General features: G+C 44.7%; 1 protein-coding gene across 1 annotated transcript in view; it reads left to right on the forward strand.

The window, feature by feature from the left end:
* The first annotated feature begins 3,257 nt into the window (after positions 1-3,257).
* Positions 3,258-20,094, forward strand: part of TYR (tyrosinase) — a 62,762-nt gene continuing 45,925 nt past the window's right edge. The window contains exon 1 of the mRNA XM_079973839.1: positions 3,258-4,258. Coding sequence (XP_079829965.1) covers positions 3,434-4,258 — 825 coding nt within the window. The 5' untranslated portion in view covers positions 3,258-3,433. The remainder of the gene's footprint in view (positions 4,259-20,094) is intronic.

Here is a 20,094-nt window from a genome sequence, read left to right on the forward strand (position 1 = left end):
ACCTTAAACTTGGAAGTTAAGACAAGGTTGATGTAACCTTCTAGAAAGAACAATCCAGGATGCTTTAAGGCAGGCTGGGTTTTCCTGGTATTATCCCTTTTCTCTTCAAAACAACAACCACTCACAGTGTTTTGTGAAGAAGTAAAAGTAGCATTTACTTACACAATCTAGGTCTTGAAGCAGCGATTACAGTAGCAAAATGAAGGCAAGTTTATGGCCACTATCTAAGTTACAAAAGTACAAAATGCAAGTTAAAAAATAGTGTCTGAGCTGCAGAGCTCAGGCATGCATGTGTGGTCTGCTTGAAGGCATGATAAAGAAGGAAAAGGGATGCCTAGGCAGGAAGGAAGTATGTAGTGTTACAGCTTCCTGCCAAGCCAGACAAAGGAAGTAATCTCACAGAGTTCTCTCTAGCAAACTTTTCAGGAAAGCTCTGTGAGCCTCAGCCCCTTCATGTGCCTATCTGGCCAAACATGAATTGTTGGTTTGACTGCAATAATGTCATACAGTTGCATTTCTACAATTTTAGTGCAGCCTGAAAAGCCACACAGCACCTGTCTGTCTCCCTGTGTTGTGAGACAGTGTCCTACATTTTGACCTTTGTCAAGTAGCCGACTGGGTAATTTCCCCACAAATGAGCCATCTCTGGTTTTTCCTTCCACTTTACGTTCAGGATTCAATGAGTGGCAAAGGTCTTCAGGTTTTCTAATGGTTAAACCAGCATGCAGAATGAAATGGTGCAGCAAGAGTGATTGCAGTTTGAGTCAACTTTTTTAAAGTCTATTTTGGGGGAGAAAGAGAGAGAAAGCAGCCTAGTTTGGGGAGCTCGAAGCAGGCACAAAGACCCTGTGATAATCTGTCTGTGTTTCCTGAAGCCAAGAGGATTAAGGAGCCGCGTGCTACTCAGAAACATCATATGACGACCCCTTGATTCCTGCAGAAAGGCAACATTTTTCAGGCAGAATGTTCACAGTCTAGAGAATGCTTTATAATAATAATAATAATAATATTTTTTATTTATACCCCGTCCTCCCCAGCCAAGGCCGGTCTCAGGGTGGCTAACAAGCAATAATAAAAACAAGTTGAATGAATACAACTTAAAAACAAGATTAAAATACAACATTAAAATATTGAAACATTAAAATATTAAAATGCAGCCTCACAGGAGGAGAAAGGAAAGGAAAGAGGGGGAGGGAATCAAATTGGCTCCAAGCCAAAGGCCAGGTGGAACAACTCTGTCTTACAGGCCCTGCGGAAAGAAATCAGATCCTGCAGGGCCCTGGTCTCATGAGGCAGAGCGTTCCACCAGACCGGAGCCAGAGTTGAAAAAGCCCTGGCTCTGGTTGAGGCTAATCTAACTTCCTTGGGGCCCGAGACCACTAGGGTGTTGCTATTTATGAACCTTGAGGCTCTCCGTGGGGCAGACCGGGAGAGGCGGTCCCGTAGGTACGAGGGTCCTAGGCCGTGAAGGGCTTTAAAGGTCAAAACCAGCACCTTAAATCTGAACCTGTACTCCACCGGGAGCCAGTGCAGCTGGAAAAAGACCTTTAGAGCTCAGGCCTTTCCCATCATATCTGAGCCATGGGGCCTTTTGAAAATGATCTCCTATTTTGGTGTGCCATAAATCAGGTGGCTCGATGCAAAAAAAATAGAAGGGTGAGGGCAGTGCTCCTGCAGCTCTGGAAATGCAGCAGAGGTAACTGGCTGTCAACATTCTCTCTTGTTCACAACAATTGAAGGTGCAGGAACCATGCCTTCTTTTTCACCTGGACAGCCTATCCCCCAAAGCAGAGAGTGATTCTTTTCAGCACCTCAGCAGGTGCAGAACCAGAAGCAGGTAGAAGCAGAACCAGATATTGGACTTGTCTTTCTAAGCCAGGATTTTTGTTAGGGGGGCAGGCCTTTTGTTGGGGAGGCAGAACCTCAGTTTGCTAAGAATTTTTATTGATTTAGGGGGGACAGCTGCCCATCCCTGCCCCCCCCTTGGCTATGCCCCCAGTGGATGCAAGCTGAACAACTCATCTACAGGTAGGGAGGTTGTGTATATAAATCTAGAAATCACAGCATCTTAAATGTGCCTCTATAAATGGAATAAAAGAGGTGGAGTAGCCCAACTCTTGACGCAAACTAATTTGCTACATGTTAACAATTAAAAGAAGTTTTAGTACTTCTCTTTTTATTTTTAATGCAGAACAAACCTTTGTTAAAATAGCAGTTAAGCAGGTATGATAGTGATGATTATTATGATAGTCTTTGCCTGGCATCTAAAAGCAGGCTGGCTTGTATTTTAATGTTTTGCTGGAAGCCGCCCAGAGTGGCTGGGGAAACCCAGCTAGATGGGCTGGGTATAAATAATAAATCATCATCATCATCATCATCATCACCACCATCATCAACATGCCTGCCAGTGTGTGCATCTGACATCAGCATACCCTGTGGTGTGCTGACGTCACATGTGCATATCAGCAGGCAGGCTGACCTCGGACATGCACACTGTTGGGCATGCATGCCTACATGGCGTGCACAGCTCTGGCACACACAAAAATTGTGAGTGCCCTTCATAGGGACTCGGCACCTATGTCTAAAATACATAAGCATTGGCATTAGGAAGCCTTCATTGAGAGATCCTTCCACAACTTGGGCACCAAGATGGCTCTTTCTCCAGCTGCCACCCTTGGCATCTCCAACAGGGCAAACATCTGGAGAAGCACCTCAGAGGATGAGCCGAACTTCAGAGCAAGTTCATGCAGGAGTGCATGGTCTTTTATGAAAGCGTGCTCCTTTGTTCACCAAGCTAAATTAAAATGGAGAACCAAAATGTCAATGTTCCCTATTTATGCCTTCTATTCCTCCTCCTTTTTTTACGGGATAATTGTATGCATATTTCTTTCTGTCTGGAAAATGCACAAAATCAGGCCTTTCTCTAAAAGGCATGATTGAGGAACTCCAGACCAGTTTTCTTTAGCAATTTGCAGATTTGCTGCGCTGGGCTCGCCCAGCAACTGCGCCAAGCTCTGTGGGATTTCCTTACACGCTCCCAGCCTTGCCCAGCCCTCGATTCTCCTCCTTCCGTGCAGAAACCCCATGAGACATTATACCAAGCACCCAAGTTCCTGTGTGTGACCAAGGCTTCCACCCTCTGTGCTGCTGGTACATCAAAAGCGATCATGTGCTAGGCAGAAGATGAGATTCTCATAGTAAGTCTCTATATTAACTGGAGCCGAAGGGGGAAAGGGAGTGAGAGTTCTTTGGACGGAGCCCAGGACATGTGATAGTCGGATTACAGAAAGTTGAGGGGAGGGGAGGGGGATAGATGGAAGTGAGACTGGATGATGTTCTGGAGAGATGTCGGGAAAATTTCTCAGGGCTCTGAAAGTGTAGGGACAGAAGCTTGTTCCTTGCCAGCTGCTGAACCACTGGACTCTAGGTCTGAATGAAGATGTCTCTCTTTCACGTTGGCATCTTCCTGGGTATTCTGCCCTTCAGTTCTGGCCAGTTCCCTCGGGCATGCGCCAATGCCGACAGCTTGTTGAGCAAGGAATGCTGTCCCATTTGGCCTGGCGATGGGTCCCCTTGTGGGGAGCTGTCAGGTAGGGGATCCTGTCGCGAGATCCTACTTTCAGATGCCCCTCTCGGCCCTCAGTTTCCCTTCTCTGGAGTGGACGACCGGGAAGACTGGCCCTCTGTGTTTTACAACTGGACATGCCAATGCTCCGGCAACTTCATGGGATTCAGCTGTGCCGACTGCAAGTTCAACTTTGCTGGTCCCAATTGCACAGAGAGGAAGCTGAGGGTGAGGAAAAACATCTTCCAGCTCAGCACCAGGGAAAAGAACCAGTTCCTTGCCTACCTCAACCTAGCCAAGCATACCACCAGCCGGGATTTTGTCATCGCCACCGGAACGTATGCCCAGATGAACAATGGCTCGGTGCCCATGTTCCGAGACATCAATGTGTACGACCTCTTTGTCTGGATGCACTACTACGTCTCTCGGGACACACTCCTTGGAGGCACCAATGTGTGGCGGGATATCGATTTTGCCCACGAGGCTCCGGGGTTCCTTCCGTGGCACCGTCTTTTCTTGCTCATGTGGGAACACGAGATCCAAAAGCTCACTGGGAACGAGAACTTCACCATCCCCTACTGGGACTGGCGAGACGCCGAGAGCTGCGACATCTGCACGGATGAGTACATGGGCGGAAGGCACCCTAGCAACCCAAATTTACTCAGCCCAGCCTCTTTCTTCTCCTCTTGGCAGGTAGGCACAGGGAGGTGGGAATCTGTTTCTGCTGAGTTATGCAGGGGAGAAACTGTACCTTTAAGTCTCTTTGTGCACCAGGATGCCATGAATAGTTGTGTTTTTCTGCATATTTGTATGAGCATGCGGAGCTGCCTTAATCTACCTTAGTGAAAGATCATAGCTCACCAGTGAGCTGAGGTGGGAGAGAAGTTAGATTCAGTTTGCATTTAAAAGTGAACCTAATTTACGTTCGCCAAAGCATTATGCGAACCAAAATGCTGCCATTCGTTGATATTTGCACTCCTCCAAATTTTGCAGGGCGGTTCTCCAGCTCAGCAACATGTGCAAAAAAAAAAAAAAAAAATTGCACATGCATTGGTAAAGTGTGCAGATAAATGCAAAGATTAGTGAAAGTTGCATATGAAAAATGCATCTTATTAGGGGAAGCTGTAATGCAAAAAAAAAAAAAGTTGTGTGTTAGGGAAAATGTTAGGAGAAATTTGCACTGAAAGGTTGATGAGTTTTCATGATGCGTTTGCTTTTCAAATCGCAAACATGTGGAAATGTGGAAGTTAAGGCTGGAAAAATGAGAAACTGAAATCAACATATTCAGCCATCCCTAGTGGTAGAGCGTTTCTTTGCAAGCAGAATATTCCAAGTTCAATTCCTGGCATCACTAGATAGGGATTGTCCCCTGAGAGTACCCCTATCTGAAATGCTAGATACAGATAGGTAGCCGTGTTGGTCTGCCATAGTCAAAACAAAATAAAAAAATTCCTTCCAGTAGCACCTTAAAGACCAACTAAGTTAGTTCTTGGTATGAGCTTTCGTGTGCATGCACACTTCTTCAGATACAGATACTTCTTCTATCTGAAGAAGTGTGCATGCACACGAAAGCTCATATCAAGAACTAACTTAGTTGGTCTTTAAGGTGCTACTGGAAGGATTTTTTTTATTTTGTTTTGAAATGCTAGAGTGTCACTTCCTGCTAGTGTAGGACACATTGAACTAGACCGACTATTGGTCTGATGCAGTATAAGGCAGATTTTGATGGTCCTAACTCAGGCCCCTGTATTCTGAGTGGCAAGGGCTCCCCATCAGCAGCGGAGGTGCCTGGGGCAGCATGCCCAGGGACGGGCCTCACTGCGGTTCCTCCGGAGTCTGCCTGCCTCCTCCCACTCAGCCACCCTACAGCTGGGGGGATGCAGCGGGCAGACCATTTGGGGCAGCATGGAGCCTGCACACGCACAAGCCACCGCGTCACTCCCAGGAGAGAAGCATGGCTCGGGTGTGCTGCAGGCACTGCAATGAGTGCCGCCCAGCATTTTGTCACCCCCCTCAGTGGTGACACCAGGGCGGCCCACACCTACCGCACCCCCCTTCCTCCGCCCCTGCTCCCCATCATCTCCATCAAGGGGTTTTCCCCACCAGCACTGATGCACGAGATCCTTCTAACTGGAGACACCAGTTTCCCAACCGTAGTTCTGCTAGTGACTTACAGCCTATCGAAAGTGCAATGTGCTTTCCAAGAAGCAATTGGGGACTATAATGCGTCAAAACGCAAACGACCAAAAGATTAAAGCAGCAGCGAAATCCATTTTGTCAGCTGGTTTACAATCCAGGCAGCCACAAACACCTGGGTAAACAGACAGCCTGAACGCCAGCAGATAAGTGGCAGCTGATTGGAGGAGAGAGACAGAGTTCTATAAATGTGATTTTACCTAATTCTCTCTGCTTCTGGTGATCAGGCTACGAGTTTATGTAGCCAAAATAGAAACACATGCACAAGGCAGCATTATCCACAGGACTGGGGGAACGCTAAGGATTAAGTAAGTACAAAAAGAAAAGAAAAGAAACCCTACAAAGCTGGAACCCCCCAAAATAGGCCAATGAGGACTAAGTTACTCAATGGCTATGGTGTGCTAACTGGCTTGGGGGTGGTGTTGAGATGGGTGGGAGGGGAAATTGGCTGGAATCCTGAAGGGAAGAACTCCACAATGCAACATTTTATTGGGAATCCTAGTAGTTTGTTATCTTTGGTAGCCATTTTGCCTCACCATGAAAGTGGATAAACCGAAAGCTGATCCTTCAGCAAAGATGGGCACTTTGCAAGGTTTAAGAGGGGTTGTAGCATCAGATCTGAAGTATAGCCCTGAGCACACCAATTTGCCACTAACCCAAGTGCATATGTGATATCGAGCAATGGGATGTAACCCAATGTTGTAACTGCCCTGCGACCTGCGGGTATGGGGAGATATACGAATTTAATTAATAATAATTCAGGTGTGCATTATTTTACTTAGGAAGATTCACATGCAAACATCACACACCCTGTGTGTGTGACTTCAAAACAGGCAGAGGTGGGAGCGGGGCAAGAGGAGCAGGGTGAATCCACGAGGCAAGCAGGGGGCAAATTTTCCCCAACCCCAGCTCCTTCAAACTTTGACTCAGAAGAGCTTAAACCTTCCCACTCTCTCCATTTTTACCCTCACAATAACCCTGTGAGGTAGGTTAGGCTGAGAGATGGTGACTGGCCCAAGATCACCCAGTGAGCTCTGGTCTTCCAAGATGCTAGACCAGGGTTTCCCAAACTTGGTTCTCCAGCTGTTTTGGGACTACAGCTCCCATCATCCCTAGCTAGCAGGACCAGTGGTCAGGAATGATGGGAACTGTAGTCCCAAAACAACTGGAGAATCAAGTCTGGGAAACCCTCTACTAGGCCAGTGTTCTAACTGCTACACCACATTGTCTCTCAGTATTCGACTCTGTGATGGAATAAGCATGGGATTGTTTGTTTTTGCAGGTGGGGTCTCTATGTTTGCCACTAGAGTTGCCATAGTTCAAAAAGTAAACTTTTTTGAAAGTTTACTTCTTGAAAATTTGTTGTTGAGCATTGGTTGAACGAATATAGTTGGGCTTTATTGGGGAAACCTCCCGACAAAATAGTGATTTTCAGCTTTTGGAGCTGTTTCTGCTGCTTTTACATCCAGGTTTTCCCTGACATTTTGCCAGTTGGGCAAAAATCCCCCCTGACACCATTTTTACACCCAGAAACCTGGACATGTCAGGCATTTTCCTGACGTATGGCAAGTCTAATGTGTGCCAAATTGCTTATGGCCATCAAGCTTAAAATGTTTAGAGCTAAAAGAGTAGAAACATAAACACACATGTTAGCAACTTCTTTCTGCAAACAGGAATGGAGGTGGCAGTGGCGTAGCGTGGGTTGTCAGCACCCAGGGCAAGGCAAGTAATTTGCGCCCCCTAACCCGTGGATTTGCACCCCCTAACCCATGGATTTGTGCCCCCTAACCCTACCCCCCAGATGTTGCGCCCGGTGTGGCCGGCCCCCCCTGCACCCCCATGCTACGCCACTGGGAGGTGGGATTCCTCCCTCCTACTTTCCCCCAGAGCCAAGATTTTAGTCTGAGTATTCTCAAGGGAAATGTCTATTCATTTAGCATCCTTTGTCGCTAGAGAAAGTTTTTGCTTTTTATTATGAAAGATAGTCCCAATTAACCTGTTTGGTAGAGTGCTGAGGATTTTGTTTTGTAAAGTGTGTCATTTTTATTATTGTTTTTTTTTAAAAAATCCATTCTTAGGGCCTCAAGCTATGTGGAAACACTGAAAACAGAATCAACAGGATAAAATATAAAACACTGTCTACTGTGTTGTAGATAAAGCATTGCCTATTGTAGCCAGCTGGGGGAAAAATGGTCATAGTATGGCCTTTATGACCCCATTAAATCAGAGATGGAGAACCTGTGATCCTCTAAAATCATAGAATGGTAGAGTTGGAAGGGATCCCAAGAGTGATCTGGTCTAACCACCTGCTGTGCTGTTGGATTCTAACTCCCATCAGCCTCAGCTAGCACAGCCAGTGGTGAGGTGTGATGAGAATTACAGTGGTACCTCGGGTTACATACGCTTCAGTTTACAGACACTTCAGGTTACAGACTCCGCTAACCCAGAAATAGTACCTCGGGTTAAGAACTTTGCGTCAGGATGAGAACAGAAATCGTGCTCCGGCGGCACGCCGGCAGTGGGAGGCCCCATTGGCTAAACTGGTGCTTCAGGTTAAGAACAGTTTCAGGTTAAGAACGGACCTCCGGAACGAATTAAGTTCTTAACCCAAGGTACCACTATATATACCAATATTTGGAGGGTCTACATTCTATGCTGATCCAAATAAAGAAGTCTTATGGGGCTTCAGGAAAATGTTTGGGCGCGGATTGGGCAGAAGCCGATGGTGTGGTGGCACGGTTCACCTGAGCTCTGGTTGGTTCCATCACTGCTGCTTACTGGGCGAGGCTGCGGTGAGGAGAGCACGGTGCAAACGCACTTGCAGACCCAGTCGGATGCATTTGCACTGCGCTGACCTTGTAATTCCCTACCCCCCTCTCCTTTGACCTCCCAGTGATGTGACTGACTAGAGTTCTGTTTAGTGGTGCTGCCCCAGCCCATTCCTTTGTGGGCAATCTCAGGGGAGTGTGGTGGTTTACATGCCAATGGTGTGTGTGGCCAGAGGCAAAAGTGGGCGGAGCAAGAGATGCAGTTTTCACTTTTGTATGCAGGGGAATCCCTGCTTAAGTGGGGGTTCCATTCCTGGCTGCCCCGCACACCCACGGGACACACAGAAGTCCCAGTCCAGTCCACCCTTGCCTTGGCCTGCTCCCACCCCGCGCCAACCCACCATATACCTCCCCTGCCCAATAATAATAATAATAATAATAATAATAATAATAATAATAATAATTTATTTATACCCCGCCCATCTGGCTGTGTTTCCCCAGCCACTCTGGGCGGCTCCCAATCAAGTATTAAAAACAGTACAGTGTTTTTAACAGTACCCCCTTTTGGCTCCGAAAAAGGTGCATGTGCCAGAGGTCACATGCATGATGATGACACACATGTTGGGAAGGGACCTGTATTCCAGTCATGCAAATGTCAGAGGCTTCCATTCTTCATCCATATAAAGAAAAGGTGTTAATATATCGAGTATATTGGACTCCGCAATGTTTGCATAGAAAGATGCACAGACAGATGCTGGAGGTTGAATCCTCAGAACGCCTCTTTTGAGGCACGTGACGTGGCTTGGCCAGGGGTGAATTCCGTTTGGTCTGAAGCAGTTACCAAAATGTTGCACTGGGGAAATCCATGATATTTGTAAATGTCCGTGTACTTTTAAACTATATTCCTGCAGTATGGAGATTAATGGCTGCACAAGAAAAAATGGATTTTGTGAGCTCTTATGGTGGCTAAGAGACTTACACTTCAAGCTTGGAAGGATAAACACCCACCATTTTTATTTTATTTTATTTTTTTGCAATGGTCCTCTGACCAGGCTACATTCAAGTATATTTCAAATGGGCATCAATTTTGTGTTGATACCCATGTGTGCAACTGCAGGGCTTATATCAGCTTATATGTCCAACTTAAGATTCCTGAACTGATGGTCACTGTGCCCACAATGTGGATTGATGATCTATTGTTATATTATTTGTTTATTATTGTTGTTATCTATTTCTTTCTTCTTTCTTCTCATCTCATTTTGTTTCCTTCTTTCTTTCCCTTGATAAATCTGCAATTTTTTATTTTTTTTTTAAAGGGGGGCAATTCTATGGCAAGACCTGCTTAGGATGAACAGAGGATCTCTAGCTCAGTCGCTGTTAAGTCCCCAACTCTGGGTCAGCTGAAGATACACTGGTTTAACTTGCTCACCCTGCCTCAGCCTGGGCTGCTGTAAGTCCCTGGCAAAGGGGGAATTCCAGGGGTGTGACATGGATGGGACCCTCAAGAGAACACTTAGGCTGGATCCTAAGCCCTTTCAGCTCAGTCATGTGACCTGGCAACCTGATGCAGAACACTGTTTTAAAAGGCTTGTTTTCCTTTTGGCAGGGGACGTGGGTGGCGCTGTGGGTTAAACCTCAGAGCCTAGGGCTTGCAGATCAGAAGGTCGGCGGTTCGAATCCCCACAATGGGGTGAGCTCCAGTTGCTCGGTTCCTGTTCCTGCCAACCTAGCAGTTCAGAAGCACATCAAAGTGCAAGTAGATAAATAGGTACCACTTCGGCAGGAAGGTAAACAGTGTTTCCGTGCGCTGCTCTGGTTTGCCAGAAGCTGCTTAGTCATGCTGGCCATATGACCCGGAAGCTGCACGCCGGCTCCCTCAGCCAATAAAGCGAGATGAGCGCTGCAACCCCAGAGTTGTCCACACCTGGACCTAATGGTCAGAGGTCCCTTTACCTTTACCTTTTTCCTTTTGGCAGGCTTAGACAGGGCAGCAGTTGCCCCACTGTTGAACAGGGTTTTGATCCGGTGTAACTTAATGCCAAGTTAACCTACACCGATATGCTTTGCACCAGCTTCTTGTGTGTAGGATTGATGACTGAAAAAGCAGGGAATGGGCTCTTCCCAAAAGACAACAACACCACCAACAGCAGCAGCAGCAGCAACAACAACAACAACAATTTATTATTTATACCCTGCCTATGTGACTGGGTTTCCCCAGCCACTCTAGGTGGCTCCCAACAGAATATGAAAAACACAATAAAACATCAAACATTTAAAACTTCCCTAAACAGGTTTGCCTTCAGATGTCTTCTCAAAGTCAGATAGTTGTTTATTTCCTTGACATCTGATGGGAGGGCATTTCACAGGGAGGGTGCCACTACCAAGAAGGCCCTCTGCCTGGTTCCCTGTAACCTCACTTCTCGCAGGGAGGGAACTGCCAGAAGGCTCTCGGAGCTGGACCTCAGTGTTTGGGCTGAACGCTGGGGGTGGAAAAGCTCCTTCAGGTAACTTTCCTTACAGGCATAATAGGGACAGGGTTTCCAAAGAAAATGGCAAAACTATTTATGTATGTGACAACCGCAGCTAGAATATTATATGCACAGGAATGGAAAGGAGAGAAAGTGAAGAGTGGCTTTTGAAAGTGGTGGATTATGCAGAAATGGCAAAATTGACAGCGATATTAAGAGATCAAAATGATGAACGTTTTTATATAGAAGAAGGGAGGCCTTTCATGGACTATTTTTTAAGAAATACTATAGTCCAATGAAATTGTGACCAGGATTCGAGATAAAAGAAGGGAAATGATAAAATAATTGCAAAGGAGATTTTATCTGTTTTGTAATAGATAAAGATATAATGTAGCGGAAAAGGTGTGAGTAGAAACACTGTAGAAGTGGAGGTGGGAAGTCAATTTAAGAAGCAATGCAACTATTTGATATGAAGATTACTGTGAAAAAGAATTAATAGAAAATTATACTATACAGTGGTACCTCAGGTGAATACGCTTCAGGTTACATACACTTCAGGTTGCAGACTCCGCTAACGCAGAAATATTACCTCAGGTTAAGAACTTTACCTCAGGATGAGAACAGAAATCGCGTGGTGGCAGCGGGAGGCCCCATTAGCTAAAGTGATGCTGCAGGTTAAGAACAGTTTCAGGTTAAGAACAGACCTCCAGAACGAATTAAGTTCCTAACCTGAGGTACCACTGTAAATGCAAAAGTGGGGAGCAGGCATTAATGCAGTTCAATGAGACATTTCAGTCAGGCAAAAGCAGACAAGATGTGCATTCAGCAGAGCAGGTGACGGTATGGCCTACAGAGAAGCTATTGCTTGGGGCAAGTCCCCATTTCACACATACACACCCCAAGTCTGAGGTTTCCCACTCCTGACTTAGGCAATTACAAAGGATTCCTGCAAGTTTTCACACAAGTCATTAAACAGCTTTTGATCCCTCTCAAACTGGGTTAAGTTCAGAATTCAGGGAGATTTCTTGCAACTCCCAGCAGTGTAAACAAGAGGAGAATGCACTTGAAAATGGGGTGGAGGAAGAGAGATTTAATGCCAGAAGGCTGTCAAGTCCAGAACAAAATGAAAAAAAAGGATGAAGGAGGTAGGCTATTCAGGGCTTTGTGGAAATTCAGTGGGCAAACAAGAAGCAAAAGCATCTTTTTTAAAAGAAGAAAACACTTTCTTTCACAGGGGAGTCTCAAGGAAACAGCTTTTTGAACTGCAATAATATAATGACACTTACACAGGAGATCAGGGAGTACTCAAGACTTGTTGTGGATTTGTTGTTGGGGGGGTTATGTGAAGTATCCATTTCAAACTCTGCTTCCCCTCTTCGAAAGAAAGGAGAGCATACTTTATTCGGTGGAGATGTTGCCATGGAAACAGCGATAACTGTGAATGCATGCTAAAATGCTGACTTCTTCCTCACTCTTCATGCAGCCCAACCTTTTCCTTTTTCCCTCAGCCAACTGTTGTTAGTCCTCTGCAATTGCAAAGCATGCTTCTCTCGTGTTTACAGTCTTCTGAGGTACCTGCTCCTGCGATCAAAACTGTCAAAAACAGTTTATGTTCCCCCACACAAACACATCCCTCTGAAAGCTAATCTCTTTTTTAAAAAACCCCCAAAATGAATTTCATCTCACCGAAGAGGCTCTCCCACGCTGCTGGACTGATGAACAAAGGGAACCCGAGGACTGAGGAAAACCTGAAAGCACTTTTAAAAGAAAAATGAAATCTAACGCTCCTTAGAGATGCAAAAAGGCATCACCTCCTATTTCATTCCGTATTAGTAACACACAGCCCTGTTGCTGTTCTGCTGCAGTTTGCCTCCCGCCCACCTCGCTGTCTGCTGTGGCAAAATTACAAAACTTACATCGCTTATGTAATTAACTACATCATCGTTATGCTATTCCACGCATTGCAAAGGAATTGCAGTGCAAATTAGGGGTAGGGGAAGTAATCAGTTCCACAAAATTTGCAGACCTAAAGCTACATGCCCTCTGTCTTTGAGCTCTTTGCTTTCCTACTTTCAAGGCTCGCTGGGTTCTGGGAGAGGGGGGTCTGAAATGCTGTCTAAGGACACCATGTCTGTCGGCTATCACCCCTCTGTTGCTTCCTTCTCCTCCCCCTCCTCCTCCCCTCCCCTCCCATTATTTCCCAGCTTTCCCCCTCATCTGCCTCTGAGCTGTGACCTCCCACAAACCCCTGTTGTAAATCTAAACTGCCTTCCTCTTCCTCCTCCCTGGAAGGATAAGGCTGGGGAGGTGGTCTCCACCATTTCTCCTCTGCCCAGTCCCTGACACCTGTTCAGGCGTTCACTTAACCATATGAGGGTGTTGGGTATGTTTAGCTTGAAGACAACAAGACCGAGAGGTGATATGATAGCCACCTTCAAATACCTGAAGGGCCACCACATGGAAAATGGAGCAGCCTTGTTTTCTGCTGCTCCAGAGGGTAGCAACCAATGGATTCAAATCACAAGAAATGAGATTTCGACTAAACCTCAGGAAGAAATTCGTGGTGGTAAGAGCTGTGGTTGCAGTGCACGTATGGTCCTCACCACAGTTTCTTCGGTTTTCAGATGTGCCCACAGGCCCAAAGAAGCTGATGACCAGAAGTTTAACGAGAAGGTCGGAAAAGAGTTCCTAAGCATTCCTCTGTTGAAAACACTTAGGCTGGGTGCATAACATACCTTTAAAGCCCCTAAGAATCATGGGAACTGAGGTTTTATCCCCATGGTACAACCATTCACATTCCTCTTAGCAAACTACAGTTACCGTTATCCTTTGGGAGAAGCCATGTGTTTTAACTGTACGATGTGCACACAGTCTTAATGGCTTCCCTGAGATGGAGAACTCCACCTTAGTCTTATTCAGCAGAACATGCTTAGAAACCATTTTCAGACTTTGTGCTGAACGCATGAAGATCTGCAAAGAAACCCCCACGCCCAGGCACATTGGAGTTGATGCTTGTGTGCACACCCCTGGCCCACCTCCGTATTCTAAACTCTCATATGGTCAGGAAAGTTCCTGAACAAGGCTTAAGCTTGTTCTCGCTCACACCCTTTTGAAAACGACACATTCCGAGATAATGTTCCACTGTATGCTCTGTTTCCCCTGCAATCTGAATGAACAAAGGTATTGAATGCTAGGGAACTATTGCTAGCCGTAAAATTAGAATTGATTTCATACATTGGTTGAATGCCTTTAGATGGGTGTGAAATGTTTGCATATCTATACTTTATTTATAGAGAAGAAAACATGGTTATAGAAAGGTTAAAATAGAAGTCAGGGTGGGTGTTTCTTTGGAGGTACCGAGACGTGCTGGGGAGAAACACTGTTGTCATACCAACATGAATCAAAGGCCAGATTTTGAATTGCTTTCCTGCAAGGATTCTGACAATGACACTAGAATAGGAACAAAGGAAGCGGCATTATATACCAGAGTCAGACCGCTGGTCCATCTACCTCAGGAGACATTGAGAGGAAGAGGTTCTCAAAGCAGGAGTCTTCCCCACCTCGGCTTGCAGACATCAACAGTTGAACCTATGCCTTTCTCCCATGCAAAACGTGTGCTCTGCCACTGAGTGAATAGGTATTCAATTATGTTTTACTCAATTTACTCACCGAAATTGCAAATGCTTGTATGTATTACCATGTGTTTAAATTTGATTGGTTGGTAAATGAATTCCAGAGAGTTCTTTAGCAGTTCTCATGTGATTGGTTAATGTTGGTCACATAGAAGTGTGAAGCAGAGACTCCATTTAATGTGAAGCAAGATGGCTGTGTTTTAGAACCCACTGTGAACACTGCTAAGTTGAACAGAGTGTCAGAGTGCTTCTTCTCCGCTTGGAAGAAAGAGAGCAAAGCTGCAGGAGAAGATAAAAGTAGAAACCTCTCCTAGGAGCTGCAAGGCATGGCCTTTCTGAGATACAGAAGGCTGAGAGTGCTGAGCTCTGGAAACAGGAAAATACAGTTGTTTGGAAGTTAGAAGAAGAAATTGTAAACCCATGCTTGGAGAAGCATGTGACTGTAAATATTATGTTTTAATTCATCCATAACTATAAGTTTCTGCAAGTAAAGTTTTTGAATGTTGAAGTCTGGACACTGGCTTAATGTCCAAAGAAGGGTTTCAGTCATTTGAGCTTCTTAGCTGCGATTTCGCTACTTTGACTTCAACATTGACATGAACGGACATGATGACATTTGACCCAGTAATTTCAGTGGGTCTGCTCTGACTAAAGCTTAGTTGCTCTGTGTGAATACGTATTTTCTTCTGTTTGTCCTGAATCTTCCAACATTCAGCATCATTAGAGGTCCACAAGTATTATGAAAACTGCAGAAAAACTTCTCTCTATCCACCTTAATCAGTTTGCAGAACTGAACACAGTTCTCTATGTGAAATTTGACCAAAGCAGAACACAGTGGCACCGTTACTTTTCACTATCAGGTCACTGTGACCTTTGTGGTGTAGTGGTTAAGAGTGGTAGACTTGTAATCTGGGGAACCGGGTTCAATTCCCTGCTCCTCCACATGCAGCTGCTGGGTGACCTTGGGCTAGTCACACTTCTCTGAAGTCTCTCAGCCTCACTCACCTCACAGAGTGTTTGTTGTGGGCGAGGAAGGGAAAGGAGAATGTTAGCCGCTTTGAGACTCCTTCGGGTAGTGATAAAGCGGGATATCAAATCCAAACTACTACTACTACTACTCTTCTTCTTCTTCTTCTTCTTCTTCTTCTTCTTCTTCTTCTTCTTCTTCTTCTTCTTTTTCTTCTTCGGGTTGCATGCAATGCTAGTCCCCACTCAACTATATTTACGTGCTAGTGCAAGGGGATTTCCCCCCTCTTCTCCCTCCATGTGTGCCATCCCCAAATCTTCTCTGGGGGGATGGGGGAAAACCCAGAACAGATTTAGGTGCCAGGCAGGGACAGTAGAGGGGGAGATTATTCTGCTCCTCAAGATAAAATCTGCTTAGCACCACAGTGAGTGCAACCCATTGAAATTAAGAAACCTGAGTAATGTCCATTCATTTCAATGGGTCTACTCTATGGGAGCAAGAAGGCAGTGATTTCTATTCTGATCCGTCTTCATCACAATCAGCACTGTTTCCATTCCGCTGCAGTTCAGTGCCTGCTGAATATTACATTTTCCGTCTCACTGTCTGCTATTTAACCTAAAATGAGTACTGTACTATACGTAAGTTATGCTTATATCGTAACGATGTATGCCTTTCATCTTAATGTGTATGGCCTCTATTTCAGTGCAAAGGAAATGTCATTTAAATTGGGAGGTGGGGAGTAATCAATTGTGCATCATTTTTGGACTGAAAACAACCACAACTGTGTATGACAATCATTAATTGCTGGACTGATTTCTATTCCAGAAATGGGACGAAAAAGTGAACACTGGCAGTGTCCACTTTTGCTTCCATCAGAATTCTCCAACATCCCTAGTCAACTCTGAGTAGGGCTAACATTGACTAAAGTAATATATTTCTGTTGGTGCAACCTAGAATTGCATGAGCCCTTTTCCCTCTGCTAATTCACACTTGGCTTGTCGTCTACCAAAACCCCTGTATTCTTTTTCACAAATACTGCTGTGAAGCCAAGCTTCAGCCATCCTAGATTTGTATATCTAATTCCTCAGCACCACCACCCACCCACCTAAATGCAAAACTTAACATTTGCCTCTGCTGAGATTCATTTCTCTTAGCTTTTGGCCCAGTTTCTCAACCTGTCAAGATCATTTTGAATCCTGTTTCTGTCTTCTAAGATACTAAAAACCCACAACACATCATTTTCAATCACAAGTAGATGTAGGAAAATATCTCGCAGCAGCAGAAAGATAGTTATTTTCATATACACGATGTGTTACATAAAGCCGCGATCATAGCGGGGGTTGTGAGGGTAGAAGGGGGGGGGGAGGGAATTGATATTATTTGCACTTATTTTATTGATTTTTTTTATTTTTAAAATTTATGTCCTGCCCTTCCTTCCAACAGAGCCCAGGGCAGAAAACTAAAAATCATGAAACTATTAAAACATATTAAATACAATTGCAGTTTAGATTCACATTGGTTCTCTACCCAAAAAAAGCTGTTTGAAAGAGGAAGGTCTTCAGTAGGCACCAGGAAAATAACAGGGACTGTGCCTGTCTAATATTCAAGGGGAGGAAATTCCGAAAGGTAGAGGCCACCCCACTCAAGGCCTGCGTCCTACATTGTGGACCTCCTGGCAGAGTGCAGCAGTCGACCGGGTGCATAAGGAGTGAGGATCTTTCAGGCTTCCTGGTCCCAAGTTGTATAGGGCTTTATCTGCAAAAAAACCAGCACTTTAATCACAGCCCAGGAGCTAATTGGCAGCCAATTACAAATCCTCCAGCATTTCTCCGATAAAAATAGAGACGTCCTATTCCATCACCATCACTACCACCATCAACATCATTTTTTAAATTTATACCCTGCTCATCTGATTGGGTTGCCCCAGCCACTCTGAGCAGCTTCCAACATATACAGTGGTATCTTGGGTTACAGATGCTTCAGGTTACAGACGCTTCAGGTTACAGACTCCGCTAACCCAGAAATAGTACCTCGGGTTAAGAACTTTGCTTCAGGATGAGAACAGAAATCGTGCTCCGGCGGTGCGGTGGCAGCGGGAGGCTCCATTAGCTAAAGTGGTACCTCAGGTTAAGAACAGTTTCAGGTTAAGAACGGACTTCCAGAACGAATTAAGTTCTTAACCTGAGGTATAATAAAACTACACAGGGCTGCTTTCAGGTGTCTTTTAAAGGTTGTATAGTTACTTATCTCTTTGTCTCGGGGGTCACATAACTCCATACCCTCCAACATATTTCCGATGAAAATAGGAACATCCTAAGGAAAAGTGGGACATTCCAGGATCAAATCAGAAACTGGGACGGCGTCTGTAAATCTGAGACTGTCCCTGGAAAATAGGGACACTTGGAGCATCTAGACGTGTATTCAGCATATGCAGCGCTGTATCTGCTCTGCTGCAGTTCGGCTTCTGGCAAAAACAATAAGCTACTGGGCGTATCTATCCCCACCTTGTGGGCATGTCCACAGTCATTTTAAAACAGGTACAGCTCTAATTCTGAATGCATCCTTTGCAGTTGAGACACAATACATAAGGATTCTTTAGTTGGATGCATGTATCCCCATGTATGAGGCCTGGCAGGTGGAACTGAAACTGCACCCTCCACTTATGGGGAGTAACTGTTCCACCTCTCAACTGCCCCATTGCACAATCATGGATAAGTAGATGCCATGTGTGAAAGAAATCGGCTCTGTTAAGCTCAATTCACACTTGTTCAGTTCTGAGATTTAATGTAGGATACAATTAGGGACATTTAGGTTTATATCCAGTGGGTCATGATTTTTTTGCACCTGTCTGTTGTTCAGATGTGCCCAGCATAGCCCCCTCCATTTCTGAGTTAACGTGTGAGATGGCATCTGATCCATTGTTCATTTGTTCATTCAGTTTCCGGTGTTTAAGTATCTCCTTTGTTATGGGTGAATAAAACAGAATTTCTTTTTTTTTTATAAATATTTTTATTAATTTTCATTTGCCACATACATAACCTAAACATAGACCTCGACATAAACGTAAAAAAAAAAAAGTAAATTAGAAAAAAAGTACACTTACACATAAAACACGAAAAAAGAATTAATAAAAGGCAGAAAAGAAAAAAGAAAAAAGAAAGGAAAAACATTGAACATTTACATTACAGTATACATTTCAGATACACATACTGACTTCCTTCCCTTCTGGTTTCGGGTTTCTTAGATTAAAGGCTTCACTTTCTGCAGCTGGTATTGGTTACTAGTTTATACATCGTGGGACGCGGGTGGCGCTGTGGGTAAAAGCCTCAGCGCCTAGGGCTTGCCGATCGAAAGGTCGGCGGTTCGAATCCCCGCGGCGGGGTGCGCTCCTGCTGCTCGGTCCCAGCGCCTGCCAACCTAGCAGTTCGAAAGCACCCCTGGGTGCAAGTAGATAAATAGGGACCGCTTACCAGCGGGAAGGTAAACGGTGTTTCCGTGTGCGGCTCTGGCTCGCCAGAGCAGCAATGTCACGCTGGCCACGTGACCCGGAAGTGTCTCCGGACAGCGCTGGCCCCCGGCCTCTTGAGTGAGATGGGCACACAACCCCAGAGTCTGTCAAGACTGGCCCGTATGGGCAGGGGTACCTTTACCTTTACCTTTACCTTATACATCGTAAGTTTTATAACATACCTACTATAGTTGGTAAGTTTCTATAGTTTCCTTCAATATAGACCATAAATTTATTCCAATCTCCAATAAACTTTGTATTTTTTTGATTTCTGACCCTTTGCGTCATTCTTGCCAATTCAACAAATTCAAATAATTTTGACTGCCAATCCCTCACCGTTGGTAATTTTGTGCTTTTCCAGTTTTGTGCGATTAATATTCTGGCCGCTGCTGTCGAATATTGGAATAAAATTCTATCTTCTTTCTTAATTTATTCTCCAATGATTCCTAATAGAAAAGCCTCTGGCTTTTTAGGGAATGTGTATACCACCTGTATATCATCTTCTCTAAATTTTCTCTAATTGCCACGCTTGCCGTAAATTTTATTCCCTCATTCCACAGTTTTGACCATTTTTCATATTCTATGTTATACCCCAAATCCATCGCCCTTCTTACCATAACCTCCTTAATTTCTTCGTCTTTTGTATCCCATTCTAATAATATGTCATACATTTTGGATAATAGCTTGGTTTTACTTTCAATTATTTCAATCTGGAATTTGGATTTCTTTTCATTCATTCCTACTTTTTTATGTTCCGTCCATATTGCGTTTATTTGATGATATTGTAACCAGCCTGTTATTTTTCCTTTCAGATCTTCATAAGGTCTTAGTTTCCAGCCGCCTTCAGATCTTATCAATAGGTCTTCATATGTCAGTCTTTGCTCTTCCATATTTGCTTTTTTGATTATTAGGATATCTATTGGGGACAGCCACCAAGGTGTTTTCCATTCTAATTTTTTTTATTTTTTTTCCCAGACTTCATATATTGGT

The sequence above is a fragment of the Podarcis cretensis genome (genome assembly GCF_951804945.1).
Source record: "Podarcis cretensis genome assembly, chromosome: 4".
NCBI lineage: Eukaryota > Metazoa > Chordata > Lepidosauria > Squamata > Lacertidae > Podarcis > Podarcis cretensis.